This window comes from Hyla sarda, chromosome 2 (assembly GCF_029499605.1).
Source record: "Hyla sarda isolate aHylSar1 chromosome 2, aHylSar1.hap1, whole genome shotgun sequence".
In the NCBI taxonomy this organism is placed as follows: Eukaryota; Metazoa; Chordata; class Amphibia; order Anura; family Hylidae; genus Hyla; species Hyla sarda.
The window spans coordinates 354,569,826-354,586,756 of record NC_079190.1 but is presented as its reverse complement, the minus strand read 5'-3'; the positions used below and the strand labels follow the sequence as shown (position 1 = coordinate 354,586,756).

Genomic DNA, 16,931 nt, shown 5'->3' with positions numbered 1-16,931 from the left:
TGACGCAGGGCTCATTTCTTGCACCCACTAACACCACGTTTTTGCAATACAGTTCCCGTATCAGGTTTTTAATGAAAAACGGATTCCTCAAAATTTCAACCCGTATACGGTTTGAAAAAAATTATGTCCGGTTGCAACGTATATGTTTTTAACTTTTCACTCCATTTTGAATAAAGTTTCACTTGATTGATTGAAATTCCCAAAAAAAAGTATGGTGCAAACCAAATGGAACCGTACGCATGTACAGTTCTGTATAAAGAAGAAGAACAGGGTCCAGCTCCCAGGAAAAAACGGGTTAAAAATCTAATATTTTAATTCAAGCCATTAAAAATATAAGTGAACAAAAAAAGGGGCGAATAAAATTATAGCAGAAACGCTGACGCGTTTCGGACCACATAGTCCTTAAAGGGGTACTCTGCCCCTAGACATCTTATCCCCTATCCAAAGGATAGGGGATAAGATGTCAGATCGCCGCGGTGCCGCTGCTGGGGATCCCGTCTGCGGCACTGCGCTATCATTACAGCACAGAGCGAGTTCGCTCTGTGCGTAATGATGGGCGATACAGGGGACGGAGCCGCCTGACATCATGGCTCCGCCCCTCGTGACATAACGGCCCGTCCCCTTAATGCAAGTCTATGGCAGGGGGTGTGAAGACCGCCTCACCCCCTCCCATAGACCTGTATTGAAAGGGGCGGGCCATGATGTCACGAGGGGTGGAGCCATGACGTCACGATGCTCCGGCCCCTGTATTGCCCGTCATTACGTGCAGAGCGAACTCGCTCTGTGCTGTAATGATAGTGCAGTGCCGCAGCGGGGATCCCCAGCAGCGGGACCGCGGCGATCTGACATCTTATCCCCTATCCTTTGGATAGGGGATAAGATGTCTAGGGGCAGAGTACCCCTTTAATCATGGCATGATTAAGGACCATATGGTCCGAAACGTGTCAGAGTTTCTGCTATAACTTTATTCACCCCTTTTTTTGTTCACCTATATTTTTAATGGCTTGAATTAAAATATTAGATTTTTAACCTGTTTTTTCCTGGGAGCTGGACCCTGTTCTTCTTCTCTATTTCAAGTTTACACTCCAAGAATGCGGTTGGATGTTGTCCGTGCTTCCTATTCACACTTGAAGTCCTCCTCCTCTCAAGAACGTACACGGTGGTGAGCTGGTTTTTCTTTTGCATAGACTTTGGTTACAGTTCTGTATGCTTCCCATTGACTCCCATGTTTAAAAAATATATATATAAAAGAAAAAAAAAAAAAAAAAAAGGGAAACTGTTTTTCACCCGGACCAAGAAATTTTGTAATCTACGGTTTTGGGTACGGGTGAAAAGAAAAAAAAAAAAAAAAAAAAAAAAAAAAAAAGGCGCAATACGGACTAAACCGGATGATGCGTTTGTCATATGGTTTACAATGTTAAGTCAATGCATATAGTTTTCTATTATACAGTTTTTAACTTGAAATTGTATAGCAAAAATGTGGTGTGCATGCACCCTTATACCCAATGCCATCTGCTGCCCTGGCAATACAGATGATCAGACGGCAGAGTCTACAGCAGTCGGCCTTATAGAGAGGCAGGATTCTTTTTCTGGCTGCGGGTCTATTATTAGAAGACACCGAGATGCAGAAATAAGCACGGAGCAGCCAGCGATCCAGTGACCCTATGGCCATGTCTTGTAATAAGAGAGCGTGACGAGCATGCTGGGGCTTGCTGAGAACTCTTCCACAACACCGGCGTCTACACCCAGCTATAACTAATAACATAAAAAGGTCTAAAGAATGCGTACAAGCTAGGAAACAACGCATCCATCCTAGAGATGAGCGAACTTACAGTAAATTCGATTCGTCACGAACTTCTCGGCTCGGCAGTTGATGACTTATCCTGCATAAATGAGTTTAGCTTTCAGGTGCTCCGGTGGGCTGGAAAAGGTGGATACAGTCCTAGGAAAGAGTCTCCTAGGACTGTATCCACCTTTTCCAGCCCACGGGAGCACCTGAAAGCTGAACTAATTTATGCAGGATAAGTCATCAACTGCCGAGCCGAGAAGTTCGTGACAAATCGAATTTACTATAAGTTCGCTCATCTCTAATCCATCCTTGCAGAAGAAAGTTACACTGACAGATTGGCATATATTAGGGCAGTTGTTTTCAAACTGTGGATCTACAGCTGTTGCAAAACTACAACTCCCAGCATGCCCAGACAGCCAACGGCTGTCTGGGCATGCTGGGAGTTGTAATTTTGCAACAGCTGGAGGTCCACAGTTTGAAGATGACCACATTAAAGCACAAATGTCATGAGATTTTAGCCCCCCAGGCTACTACAATGTTGTTACAGATGTCCATAACGTGAGTGTAACCATAACTTTATGGGTTTTCCTTCTTTTATAACGTATAAAATATATTTATCCAGCGGTCTGGCACCGTCGGATAGGCGTGGCTTGGGGTTCGCAAAGCCCCGCCGCCACCACACCTATCCTCTCTTTTCAGCGCTGGGATCGCTGTGTAGTAAGATACAGCGTATGCCCCCCCGACTTGCGCACGCCACCGCCCTGCATTGACAGAGCGAGCGCATGCTCCCGCTGCCTATGGGCTCACTACGCAGGTAACAGGGGAGTGATCCAGCTCACCTTCCCTTATGTGTGGTGCATGAACCAATGCCCGGCAAGGCATCCAATATCGCAGGAAGAATGTACGGAGGGTCCAGCACTTCGTTGCAAGCAGCTTTATTAAAGATCCATCTCAACATAAAAACGACAGTCAGACATGTTTCGAGCACATGCGCTCTTCCTCGGTGACCGAGGAAGAGCGCACGCGTTCGAAACATGTCTGACTGTCGTTTTTATGGTGTGATGGATCTTTAATAAAGTTGCTTGCAATGAAGTGCTGGACCCTCCGTACATTCTTCACTGCGCAGGTGCAGTACTAGAGGAAGGGGGGTGCATGCACTGCGTCTTACTACACAGCGATCCCAGCGCTGAAAGGAGAGCATAGGCAAGGTGGCGGCGGGGCTTTGCGAACCCCAAGCCACGCCTATCTGACTGTGCCAGACCGCTGGATAAATGTATTTTATAAGTTATAAAAGAAGGAGGAAAACCCATAAAGTTATGGTTACACTCATGTTATGGACATCTGTAACAACATTGTAGAAGTCTGGGGGGCTAAAATCTCATGACATTTGTGCTTTAAGTGGTTTCAGGTGGTTTTTTTTTCATGGTTGACCTGTGAAAGTGCAGTTTTGGACAACACATGCTCTTCCATTGATGGAATCAGATCCACCATTCAGCACTAGGTACTTTCAAAGTACAGTACAGATCAACACATCAGATATGGTGAAAAGTTGTTAGACCTCATATCAAAAAAGGTGCAAAAAATTGGGAGAAGACCGCCTATAGCAGCCCCCAAACCTGTAGTGTATTAGCACCTTTACATGTCCTGGAATCTATGAAGGACACAGTGGTTGAAGGTAATCTATGTCCATCCGAACCCCCCTTCCCACCTCCAACTCCCATTGAATTTGTTTGTAAACAAGACATCACTAGAGGTCTGATCTCAAGAATTTATGATATTCTAATATCTCTAGACATGTGCCAACTACAACACCTATATATGAAAGTGATCTGAGGAAGGGGGTGGGCTCCCCCAAAACGTGTCATCCCTATCTTTTATTGTTTTACGCTTTAATAAAACCACTCCAGTGCTTTTAATTACTCCTGTTTGGACTCCATTTCTTACCTGGGCAACAGCAGTGCCACTCCAAGGGTTGTTTTTCCTCTACCATTTTCATATATGAAGGTGGGAATCTTATTTAGGGAAACCCCTCACCTTCGCACAATGGCAGGTCATCTGGTCACAGGCAGCTAAGTCCTCAACTTGCATCACACATAAGGGGAACCAGTACATCATTTTACTACATTGGTATCACACACCTGAGATACCACACCGCAACATTCACCCTCTTGTTGGAGGTGTAATAGAGATATTGGTTCTAGACCACACATTTTGGGACTGCCCAATTCTAAGACACTTTTGGCTGGAGGTGCAATCACAAGGTAGGAGGGTTAAAGGGTCCCAAATTCCACTGTCAGCAGAAACACATCTTCTAAACATCCCACCCAGCGGCATTAGTAACATTCAATCTAAGCTCTTTTTAGCCAAGTGTCTTGTGGCCCAGTGGTGGAGGAAAACTGAAAGCCCCCCCCCATTCCAGATGCTACTAGACAAAACCACAGATATACGGAGAATGGAAAATATGTCCGCTATGGTGGAGAACAGACAATGCTTTCCAGACATTGTGGTGCCAGTAGGATGAATATGTGGAATCCCTGAGAGTGGCCTGAGGCGGTGGACGGACCTGGAGCCGAGCAGATACTTAATCTTTATTCTCTTTATCCTCCCTACTTACCTTTCCCCCCTTTCTACCTCTTACAAGCCTTCTGCTTTTTATGTATATTATTTTATATCTTCTACCTTCTGCTTTTTATGTACATTATTTTATATCTTCTTCATTGCATGTTACCTGGATTATTGACCATCAGCTGAGGTATAATAGATCCGGATTGTGAGGAACTCTAGACATATTACTAGTGCCCACTAATACCACTTCATAAAGTCCTAGCTTCATTGTTTATCAGATAGCAGCTTCTATCTATGCTCAATGTCCCCGACGTGGGGCCTTCCCCGGATACTCACAGAGCCGACCTGAGAAAATCTGGACTTTACAACATCTTGACAGCCGGATCTATGCAGATTACCAGATTGTAACCTGGTTTTGTTAATATGTAATGACCTTTGTTTATTACTGCAAACAGGTAGCACTGTCCGCTCTCACCAATGACCTTTTGTGCACACCTGAAATCGGACCCGCCCCGGTTTCACCAAAGCAGTCCAAGAAAGAAGGAATGTCCGGCACTGGAGATGCACATAAAAACGTTCTTTTATTGCTTGACAGGAGTCACAGTACAGGTAGGAACGTCTGACGCGTTTCGCACTCACAGGTGCTTAATCGTAGACTAAATTCCAATTACAACATGCAGATTAATATACCCTAACAATGGGTCACGTGTATTACATCACAATGTAAAAACAAAAACCAGACATGGATGAAAGGAATCCTAGATTACCATCTTGGTCAATGAGATTTCTTTTCAGACTGGGAGAAGACAAGAAATCTCGTTGACTAAGATGGTAATCTATGATTCCTTTCATCCATGTCTGGTTTTTGTTTTTACATTGTGATGTATTACACGTGACCCAGTGTTAGGGTATTTTAATCTGCATGTTGTATTTGGAATTTAGTCTACGATTAAGCACCTGTGAGTGCAAAACGCGTCAAACATTCCTACCTCTACTGTGACTCCTGTCAAGCAATAAAAGCAAGTTTTAAGTGCATCTCCAGCGCCGGACATTCCTTCTTTCTTGGACCTTTGTTTATTATTCTACGTACTTATATTTCCCTTACTGTTAAATATCTGTTTTAAAGAAAAATTCTTTCATAATAAAAAAAAACAAAAAACAAAAAAAACTGTTGAACAAAAAGAAGGTAATCTATGATCCACTGTAAGCACCTCACATGATCAATACTGGACTTCAAGAACTTTCATAAACTTTTTTGCACTACCGGTCATACGTTACATCAGGACTAGAGATGAGCAAACTTACAGTAAATTCGATTTGTCACGAACTTCTCGGCTCGGCAGTTGATGACTTATCCGGCGTAAATTAGTTCAGCCTTCAGTTGCTCCCGTGGGCTGGAAAAGGTGGATACAGTCCTAGGAAAGAGTCTCCAAGGACTGTATCCACCTTTTCCAGCCCACAGGAGCACCTGAAAGCTGAAATCATTTACGCCGGATAAGTCATCAACTGCCGAGCCGAGAAGTTTGTGACGAATCGAATTTACTGTAAGTTCGCTTATCTCTAATCAGGACATAGAGAAAGCCTCTACATACAAAGGGAGGCTCTCCATGTAGAAGATAGGAGGCCCCCCAGGTGTGATGGTATTTTATCTGGACCTCCTCAGTTTTCCTCTGGAGGTGCTGCTTCACAAAAGGGTGTTGTCCTAGATAAACAATCCCTAAACGAGAGCTCTACACAATTATGGCTTTAGTGGCTTTATACAACCCTCCAGTAACCTGCTGATGTCAACGGGTAAGATTGTGGCGGGACACATGTGGCTGAAGATGGCGGCTCGTCTTGAATACGCATTTGTTACAGATTCATGCTAAATAGTCTGCAAGTCAACATCCAAAGCCCCACTAACAGGTGGATTCTGCGGTGGATATGTAGCTTGCATAGAAATCCCCAACAATCTAACTGGAAAGGACCACAACGCTATCCTCATACAGTCAGCAGATACAGTAGGATAGGAATCTTTTGCTCTAGTCTTATTTAGATTAAAAAATCATTTCTGAAGCCTATACAGAGCTCAATGTGGGACATGTATCATTATTTGTGTATGGTAGAAGCATTTTACCCCTTTTCCCGAATTCTAAATTATGTGCAGAAGCGCTAAATTTATCAATCAAGCGCAATGAGCATCATAAATTGCGGGTAAATATAGTCATCTCCTAAATCCACTCTTTGGAAAATAGAATCAATGATTTAGAGCATCTTGCTACGTTAAGTCCAAGATGGCTTATATTTGCGCAAAAAAAACAGCTCTTGCGGCAAAATTTTTGGTGTAAAAAAAAAAGTACGCAGGTAATAAATCCATGTGTACTATAGATGTCACTCCAAGGTACCCCTATTCAGCCACATCTGGAGGACATGCTCTACCAAAACGTGCGCAAAAAAATTGCGCAAAAAAAAGGGGTAAAATCTTTGATACATGTCCCCCAATGAATCTACTGGCCGCTCATGGACTAGGTCAGTGGTCCCCAACTTGTAGCTCTGCAGCTGTTGTAAGACAGCGCCCAGCACGGTAAGACAGCATTTAGCGCTCTGCGTGTGCTGGGAGTTGTAGTTTTGCTGCAACAGGTTGGAGGAAGGCTGGGAAGGTTTGCATTAAAGGAGAAGTCTCATCCAAAAAACAGTAGGATAGGGGATAAGTTTTAGATCGCAGGGGGTCGGAGCGCTGCCCCCCCACCATGATATTCTATACAATGCCCGACTCTCCACTGGAGCGTTGCATCATGACCCCCAACTGAAGTGCGGGCTGTCACATCCCCTCTACATATCTCTACGGGAGAGCCGAGGATAGCCAAACAGCTGTCCCACAGAGATATAGTGAGAAGGTGTGGGGGCCCCTGTTTCGGGTGGGGGTCATGATGCACCACTACCGGGGAGAGCCGGGGTTCATGCAGGAGATGACAGGGGGCCCAGTGCTCAGGCCCCCTGAAATTTAAAACTTATTTTATCCTGCAGATAGAGGATACTTTTTTTGTATGACAAATCTCCCTTAATTTTTAGGGGGTCCCCAAATGAGAAAATCAATTCAGTGTATGTTCACACGCACAGGACCGGCTGCATATATCCTTACCCATTGATTTCAATGGGTAGCAAAATCGGCTGCAGAAAATATGCAGCAGATCCATGTCTTTGGCAGTGGTTTCCCAACGGTGGAACGTTTAGATGTTGCATTACTACAGTTCCTGAGAGTTGTAGTTTTGCAACATCTGGAGGTCCACAGTTTGGAGAGCACTGGGGGGGAATTGTTCCTCCTTATCCTGGACAATCCCTTTAACACTAAGCATCCTTATAGGGCAGTGGTCTCCAACCTGCGGACCTCCAGATGTTGCAAAACTACAATTCCCAGCATGCCCGGACAGCCAACGGCTGTCCGGGCATGCTGGGAGTTGTAGTTTTGCAACATCTGGAGGTCCGCAGGTTGGAGACCACTGTTATAGAGGACCTCTGCCACATTGCTGAACTCTTATGAATCCATTATAAGTGATATCAGCCCATCAGAAGTTATATCCTCTCCAATGGACAGTATGTGACACATAAAATAGGAATAGCAGAAAGATTAGTATTTTGTAGTATCCATCATTGCTGCGCTGTTGTCAATAGCAACCAGATGACAGCTGTCAGTCTCTTTAAAGAGCCGGTTGCCAATGACAACCGCACAGCCCTGCTTGTTAGTAAACACAGGAGCTGTCAGATCGGAAGCCCATACACATGCTGACACTTGTAGTCCCACAGCCCGCAGGCATTACTGGTCGCAAATCCAATACAGGTCTGTGACAGGCAACCGTTAACGCTTTCACTGCCGGGCCCAGGTATTAACGGCTGCACACAGCGCAACCGGGGTTAATACAGACGTATAGATCAGCAAATAAGTCCCACAGCCGAGCCTGCGCCCTATCCACCCAAAACTAAGCCTCACAGATCACACCCGCAGTCACTACCTCCCAGAAGGCTGTTTACCTTCTCCTCATCAGACACCCGATCCTCATAGTCTGCCATCTTGGCTGCAACTGGCCCAGCCCCGGCGAGAGGAGAGCGCAAAGCACCGCGGGAAGGGAGGGGGAACTTCCGATCCAAGGCGGAAGTGGGGATACTGAGCGGACGCCATGTTGGTGGGGTCAGAGCGGCGACAGTAAACGCTCTGTTTACAGTATATTATTAGTGTAGAAGAGAAGTCACGTGCTCTGCGTGCTATCGTAGTGACCGTCAGGCCCCGGTGTCCACCCGTTACTGTACTGTACACGATAGTAGCTGACTGTAATGGATATGCGGTAACGATGGGGGCAGGTCCAGTACAAGCCCCTGAGCTCCCGGATGGAGGAGCAGCCCGGTAAATAGCTGCACTGGGTCTTCACAGGTAGCTACTTTCAGCTCCCGCCTGCATCAAGCCCCTCCCCCTTTGAAGTCCCACATGCTGCGGTCAGCCAATCCAAAGCATCGTCCCGCCCATTCTCCTGCCACAGGGTAGGAAACAACAAACATGGCGGAATCTGTGAGTGTCAGCTCCTCGGGGCCTTCCCTCCGGACTCGGGTGAAGGGCTGGCTGTGCAGATACTGGGCCTTCGTGTGGCTTGTGCTCCTGGTGACGGGGCTGCTCCTCCTGTATCACTTCAGAGCGGCGCTGCACCTGTACGAGGCCGCCGTGACCGGTGAGTGCTGCACGGCTTAGTGTGTTGCCTAGCAACCGGGCTCCAGGTGCGCTGACAGCAAGGGGCATCCTTGTGTACAGGTGATAGGACTGTCTGCTCATACCAGGCTCTCCGGGCATACTGGGGGGCACACTACTGTACAGGTGATAGGACTGTCTGCTCATACCAGGCTCTCCGGGCATACTGGGGGGCACACTACTGTACAGGAGATAGGACTGCTCATACCAGGCTCTCCGGGCATACTGGGGGGCACACTACTGTACCAGAGATAGGACTGCTCATACCAGGCTCTCCGGGCATACTGGGGGGCACACTACTGTACAGGTGATAGGACTGTCTGCTCATACCAGGCTCTCCGGGCACACTGGGGGGCACACTACTGTACAGGTGATAGGACTGCTCATACCAGGCTCTCCGGGCACACTGAGGGGCACACTGCTGTACAGGTGATAGGACTGCTCATACCAGGCTCTCCGGGCACACTGGGGGGCACACTACTGTACAGGTGATAGGACTGTCTGCTCATACCAGGCTCTCCGGGCACACTGGGGGGCACACTACTGTACCGGAGATAGGACTGTCTGCTCATACCAGGCTCTCCGGGCACACTGGGGGGCACACTACTGTACAGGTGATAGGACTGCTCATACCAGGCTCTCCGGGCACACTGGGGGGCATCCTTGTGTACAGGTGATAGGACTGTCTGCTCATACCAGGCTCTCCGGGCATACTGGGGGGCACACTACTGTACAGGTGATAGGACTGCTCATACCAGGCTCTCCGGGCATACTGGGGGGCACACTACTGTACAGGTGATAGGACTGCTCATACCAGGCTCTCCGGGCATACTGGGGGGCATCCTTGTGTACAGGTGATAGGACTGTCTGCTCATACCAGGCTCTCCGGGCACACTGGGGGGCACACTACTGTACAGGTGATAGGACTGTCTGCTCATACCAGGCTCTCCGGGCACACTGGGGGACACACTACTGTACAGGAGATAGGACTGCTCATACCAGGCTCTCCGGGCACACTGGGGGGCACACTGCTGTACCAGAGATAGGACTGCTCATACCAGGCTCTCCGGGCATACTGGGGGGCACACTACTGTACAGGTGATAGGACTGTCTGCTCATACCAGGCTCTCCGGGCACACTGGGGGGCACACTACTGTACAGGTGATAGGACTGTCTGCTCATACCAGGCTCTCCGGGCACACTGGGGGGCATCCTTGTGTACAGGTGATAGGACTGCTCATACCAGGCTCTCCAGGCATACTGGGGGGCACACTACTGTACAGGTGATAGGACTGCTCATACCAGGCTCTCCGGGCACACTGGGGGGCATCCTTGTGTACAGGTGATAGGACTGCTCATACCAGGCTCTCCGGGCACACTGGGGGGCACACTACTGTACAGGTGATAGGACTGCTCATACCAGGCTCTCCGGGCACACTGGGGGGCATCCTTGTGTACAGGTGATAGGACTGTCTGCTCATACCAGGCTCTCCGGGCATACTGGGGGGCACACTACTGTACAGGTGATAGGACTGCTCATACCAGGCTCTCCGGGCACACTGGGGGGCACACTACTGTACAGGTGATAGGACTGCTCATACCAGGCTCTCCGGGCACACTGGGGGACACACTACTGTACAGGAGATAGGACTGCTCATACCAGGCTCTCCGGGCACACTGGGGGGCACACTGCTGTACCAGAGATAGGACTGCTCATTCCGGGCTCTCCGGGCACACTGGGGGGCACACTACTGTACAGGTGATAGGACTGTCTGCTCATACCAGGCTCTCCGGGCACACTGGGGGGCACACTACTGTACAGGTGATAGGACTGTCTGCTCATACCAGGCTCTCCGGGCACACTGGGGGGCATCCTTGTGTACAGGTGATAGGACTGCTCATACCAGGCTCTCCAGGCATACTGGGGGGCACACTACTGTACAGGTGATAGGACTGCTCATACCAGGCTCTCCGGGCACACTGGGGGGCATCCTTGTGTACAGGTGATAGGACTGCTCATACCAGGCTCTCCGGGCACACTGGGGGGCACACTACTGTACAGGTGATAGGACTGCTCATACCAGGCTCTCCGGGCACACTGGGGGGCATCCTTGTGTACAGGTGATAGGACTGTCTGCTCATACCAGGCTCTCCGGGCATACTGGGGGGCACACTACTGTACAGGTGATAGGACTGCTCATACCAGGCTCTCCGGGCATACTGGGGGGCACACTACTGTACAGGTGATAGGACTGCTCATACCAGGCTCTCCGGGCATACTGGGGGGCATCCTTGTGTACAGGTGATAGGACTGTCTGCTCATACCAGGCTCTCCGGGCACACTGGGGGGCACACTACTGTACAGGTGATAGGACTGTCTGCTCATACCAGGCTCTCCGGGCACACTGGGGGACACACTACTGTACAGGAGATAGGACTGCTCATACCAGGCTCTCCGGGCACACTGGGGGGCACACTGCTGTACCAGAGATAGGACTGCTCATACCAGGCTCTCCGGGCATACTGGGGGGCACACTACTGTACAGGTGATAGGACTGTCTGCTCATACCAGGCTCTCCGGGCACACTGGGGGGCACACTACTGTACAGGTGATAGGACTGTCTGCTCATACCAGGCTCTCCGGGCACACTGGGGGGCATCCTTGTGTACAGGTGATAGGACTGCTCATACCAGGCTCTCCGGGCATACTGGGGGGCACACTACTGTACAGGTGATAGGACTGCTCATACCAGGCTCTCCGGGCACACTGGGGGGCATCCTTGTGTACAGGTGATAGGACTGCTCATACCAGGCTCTCCGGGCACACTGGGGGGCACACTACTGTACAGGTGATAGGACTGCTCATACCAGGCTCTCCGGGCACACTGGGGGGCATCCTTGTGTACAGGTGATAGGACTGTCTGCTCATACCAGGCTCTCCGGGCATACTGGGGGGCACACTACTGTACAGGTGATAGGACTGCTCATACCAGGCTCTCCGGGCATACTGGGGGGCACACTACTGTACAGGTGATAGGACTGCTCATACCAGGCTCTCCGGGCATACTGGGGGGCATCCTTGTGTACAGGTGATAGGACTGTCTGCTCATACCAGGCTCTCCGGGCACACTGGGGGGCACACTACTGTACAGGTGATAGGACTGTCTGCTCATACCAGGCTCTCCGGGCACACTGGGGGACACACTACTGTACAGGAGATAGGACTGCTCATACCAGGCTCTCCGGGCACACTGGGGGGCACACTGCTGTACCAGAGATAGGACTGCTCATACCAGGCTCTCCGGGCATACTGGGGGGCACACTACTGTACCAGAGATAGGACTGCTCATACCAGGCTCTCCGGGCATACTGGGGGGCACACTGCTGTACCAGAGATAGGACTGCTCATACCAGGCTCTCCGGGCACACTGGGGGGCATCCTTGTGTACAGGTGATAGGACTGTCTGCTCATACCAGGCTCTCCGGGCACACTGAGGGGCACACTACTGTACAGGAGATAGGACTGTCTGCTCATACCAGGCTCTCCGGGCATACTGGGGGGCACACTACTGTACAGGTGATAGGACTGCTCATACCAGCCTCTCCGGGCATACTGGGGGCACACTGCTGTACCAGAGATAGGACTGCTCATACCAGCCTCTCCGGGCATACTGGGGGGCACACTACTGTACAGGTGATAGGACTGCTCATACCAGGCTCTCCGGGCATACTGGGGGCACACTGCTGTACCAGAGATAGGACTGCTCATACCAGGCTCTCCGGGCATACTGGGGGGCACACTGCTGTACCAGAGATAGGACTCCTCATACCAGGCTCTCCGGGCATACTGGGGGGCACACTACTGTACCAGAGATAGGACTGCTCATACCAGGCTCTCCGGGCATACTGGGGGGCACACTGCTGTACCAGAGATAGGACTGCTCATACCAGGCTCTCCGGGCATACTGGGGGGCACACTACTGTACAGGTGATAGGACTGCTCATACCGGGCTCTCCGGGCACACTGGGGGGCACACTGCTGTACAGGAGATAGGACTGCTCATACCAGGCTCTCTGGGCATACTGGGGGGCACACTGCTGTACAGGAGATAGGACTGCTCATACCAGGCTCTCCGGGCATACTGGGGGGCACACTACTGTACCGGAGATAGGACTGCTCATACCAGGCTCTCCGGGCATACTGGGGGGCACACTGCTGTACCAGAGATAGGACTGCTCATACCAGGCTCTCCGGGCATACTGGGGGGCACACTACTGTACCGGAGATAGGACTGCTCATACCAGGCTCTCCGGGCATACTGGGGGGCACACTGCTGTACCAGAGATAGGACTGCTCATACCAGGCTCTCCGGGCATACTGGGGGGCACACTGCTGTACCAGAGATAGGACTGCTCATACCAGGCTCTCCGGGCATACTGGGGGGCACACTACTGTACCGGAGATAGGACTGCTCATACCAGGCTCTCCGGGCATACTGGGGGGCACACTACTGTACCGGAGATAGGACTGCTCATACCAGGCTCTCCGGGCATACTGTTGTATTATAGACCCACACAAGCAATTTACATTGTTACAGACCTGTCCTGTCTACCAAACAGTGCCAGTGTGGGTGGTATAATACTGGTGCTATGATAATACTAGGTGGTATAATACTGGTGCCATTATAATACTAGGTGGTATAATACTGGTGCCACGATACTACTAGGTGGTATAATGCTGGTGCCGTGATAACACTAGGTGGTATAATACTGGTGCCATGATAATACTAGGTGGCATAATGCTGGTGCCATGATAATACTAGGTGGTATAATGCTGGTGCCAGGATAATACTAGGTGGTATAATACTGGTGCCAGGATAATACTAGGTGGTATAATGCTGGTGCCATGATAATACTAGGTGGTATAATGCTGGTGCCATGATACTAGGTGGTATAATGCTGGTGCTATGATACTACTAGGTGGTATAATGCTGGTGCCATGATACTACTAGGTGGTATAATGCTGGTGCCATGATACTAGGTGGTATAATACTGGTGCTATGATAATACTAGGTGACATAATGCTGGGGCCATGATAATACTAGGTGGTATAATGCTGGTGCCATGATAATACTAGGTGGTATAATGCTGGTGCCATGATAATACTAGGTGGTATAATGCTGGTGCCATGATAATACTAGGTGGTATAATGCTGGTGCCATGATAATACTAGGTGGTATAATGCTGGTGCCATGATAATACTAGGTGGTATAATACTGGTGCCATGATAATACTAGGTGGTATAATGCTGGTGCCATGATAATACTAGGTGGTATAATGCTGGTGCCATGATAATACTAGGTGGTATAATACTGGTGCCATGATAATACTAGGTGGTATAATGCTGGTGCCATGATACTAGGTGGTATAATGCTGGTGCCATGATACTAGGTGGTATAATGCTGGTGCTATGATACTACTAGGTGGTATAATGCTGGTGCCATGATACTACTAGGTGGTATAATACTGGTGCCATGATAATACTAGGTGGTATAATGCTGGTGCCATGATACTAGGTGGTATAATGCTGGTGCTATGATACTACTAGGTGGTATAATGCTGGTGCCATGATACTACTAGGTGGTATAATGCTGGTGCCATGATACTAGGTGGTATAATACTGGTGCTATGATAATACTAGGTGACATAATGCTGGTGCCATGATAATACTAGGTGGTATAATGCTGGTGCCATGATAATACTAGGTGGTATAATGCTGGTGCCATGATAATACTAGGTGGTATAATGCTGGTGCCATGATAATACTAGGTGGTATAATGCTGGTGCCATGATAATACTAGGTGGTATAATGCTGGTGCCATGATAATACTAGGTGGTATAATGCTGGTGCCATGATAATACTAGGTGGTATAATGCTGGTGCCATGATAATACTAGGTGGTATAATGCTGGTGCCATGATAATACTAGGTGGTATAATGCTGGTGCCATGATAATACTAGGTGGTATAATGCTGGTGCCATGATAATACTAGGTGGTATAATACTGGTGTCATGATAATACTAGGTGGTATCATGCTGGTGCCATGATGATACTAGGTGGTATAATACTGGTGCCATGATAATACTAGGTGGCATAATGCTGGTGCCATGATAATACTAGGTGGCATAATGCTGGTGCCATGATGATACTAGGTGGTATAATACTGGTGCCATGATAACACTAGGTGGTATAATACTTTCTATGATTTTAGAAGCTAGCGGGCTGCATGTTCTCTCTTTGTCACAGTAATTACTGTCTTCTCATCTCTTGCTGTGTCAGACATTAGTGATCCCTTAGATCACCCTGTGTCACAGTCATTAACCGTTTAAGGACGGGAGCCGTAAATGTACGGCACTGCTTAGAAGTACTTAGCGCACAGCGCTGTACATTTACGGCACAGCTTTCCTGGATCACCGCGTCTCCGGACACGGGGATCGGAACGGGATGACTGCTGATATCTATCAGCAGCCATCCCGGCATATCGCCCAGGGGGGTCTTGAGACCCCCCTTGTCGACGATCGCCTTGATTAGCCGGTTAATTCTGACCTGCGAATCACAGCTTTTCCGGGCAGTTCGGGTCTCTGGTGACCTGATAGCCCAGAAAATAGGGATGATCCTGAGGTATAGGAGCCAGATGGCAGGGGTGCCACCTACTCCTATTCCCTGCGATTGGGCGATCGGCAAATTGCAGGGCAGGGATGGGGGGGGGGTCAAAGTTGACATCCTCGCTCTGCCCGCTCTGGAAGTCCGCGCAGAGCGGGGCAAAGATGGTGACGGCAGTTACCGGGGGGGGGGGGGGACAGTGGCAGACAGTGGGGGACCGGCGGCAGACAGGGGCAGACAGCGTGGGACCTTCGGCGGGGAGGACTGGCGGCAGCAGCAGAATGCAGCAGTGAAAATCTTCTAAGTGATCTTCACTGCTGCATAGTTTGACAACTACAGTTTTGCAACAACTGGGGAAGAACAGTTTGGAGACCGCTAAGTATTGGTCTCCAAACTGTAGCCCTCCAGATGTTGCAAAACTACAACTCCAAGCATGCCCAGACTGTCCAGGCATGCTGGGAGTTGTAGTTTTGCAGCATCTGGAGGGCTACAGTTTGGAGACCACTGTATAGTGGTCTCCAAACTGTGCACTTCCAGATGTTGCAAAACTACAACTCCCAGCATGCCAAGACTATCCAGGCATGCTGGAAGTTGTAGTTCGGCAACATCTGAAGGGCCAGATGTTGCAAAACTACAACTCCCAGCATGCCCTTTGGCTCTCCGGGCATGCTGGGAGTTGTAGTATTGCAACAACTGGAGGCACACTGGTTGGGAAACACTGTCTGTTACCTAACTTAGTGTTTCCCAATCAGTGTTCCTCTAGCTGTTGCATAACTACAACTACTAGCATCCACGGTCTGTCAGTGCATGCTGGGAGTTGTAGTTTTGCAACAGTTTAAGTAGTGGTGGGCGGTATACCGGTATGAACTGGATACCGTTTTTCTTTTTCTCCCACGGTATGGATTTTTGCCCATACCGCTATACTGGTCGGCCCCTCCCCCACCCTCCGGATGAATTGTAGAGCCCAGCACGGCGCCCTCACTTGTCCCGGTGTGCTTATGTGGCCCGATTCACAGAAGCTAATCCATTTACTGTGTCCCCCCGCTGCACCTGTCAGCCAGTGTCCCCGCGAGCACGATCAATCCCCACCGCTAGCGGGATCCATGTGCCCACTAGCGGTTTTAGAAGAATGCCGAGTGCGAGCGCTGCTCTGTTCCCCGTCCCTTTCAGCGCTCAGGGCACGGGAACAGATTTAAAAG

The 16,931-nt window shown here is 49.5% G+C and overlaps 2 protein-coding genes across 6 annotated transcripts in view; one reads left to right on the top strand and one right to left on the bottom strand.

Annotated features, from left to right (window-relative positions):
• CAPZA1 (capping actin protein of muscle Z-line subunit alpha 1) overlaps positions 1-8,546 on the bottom strand; it is a 51,173-nt gene extending 42,627 nt beyond the window's left edge. Inside the window, exon 1 of the mRNA XM_056558293.1 lies at positions 8,363-8,546. Coding sequence (XP_056414268.1) covers positions 8,363-8,401 — 39 coding nt within the window. The 5' untranslated portion in view covers positions 8,402-8,546. The remainder of the gene's footprint in view (positions 1-8,362) is intronic.
• ST7L (suppression of tumorigenicity 7 like) overlaps positions 8,063-16,931 on the top strand; it is a 193,484-nt gene continuing 184,615 nt past the window's right edge. The window contains exon 1 of one of the 5 annotated variants that reach the window (XM_056558288.1): positions 8,063-8,171. In XM_056558288.1, the coding sequence (XP_056414263.1) occupies positions 8,114-8,171 (58 nt within the window). In that variant the 5' untranslated portion in view covers positions 8,063-8,113. Of the gene's footprint in view, positions 8,172-8,587; positions 9,052-9,105; positions 9,132-16,931 lie in introns of those variants that run through there. The other 4 variants (XM_056558289.1, XM_056558287.1, XM_056558291.1 and 1 more) reach the window with 4 other exon arrangements.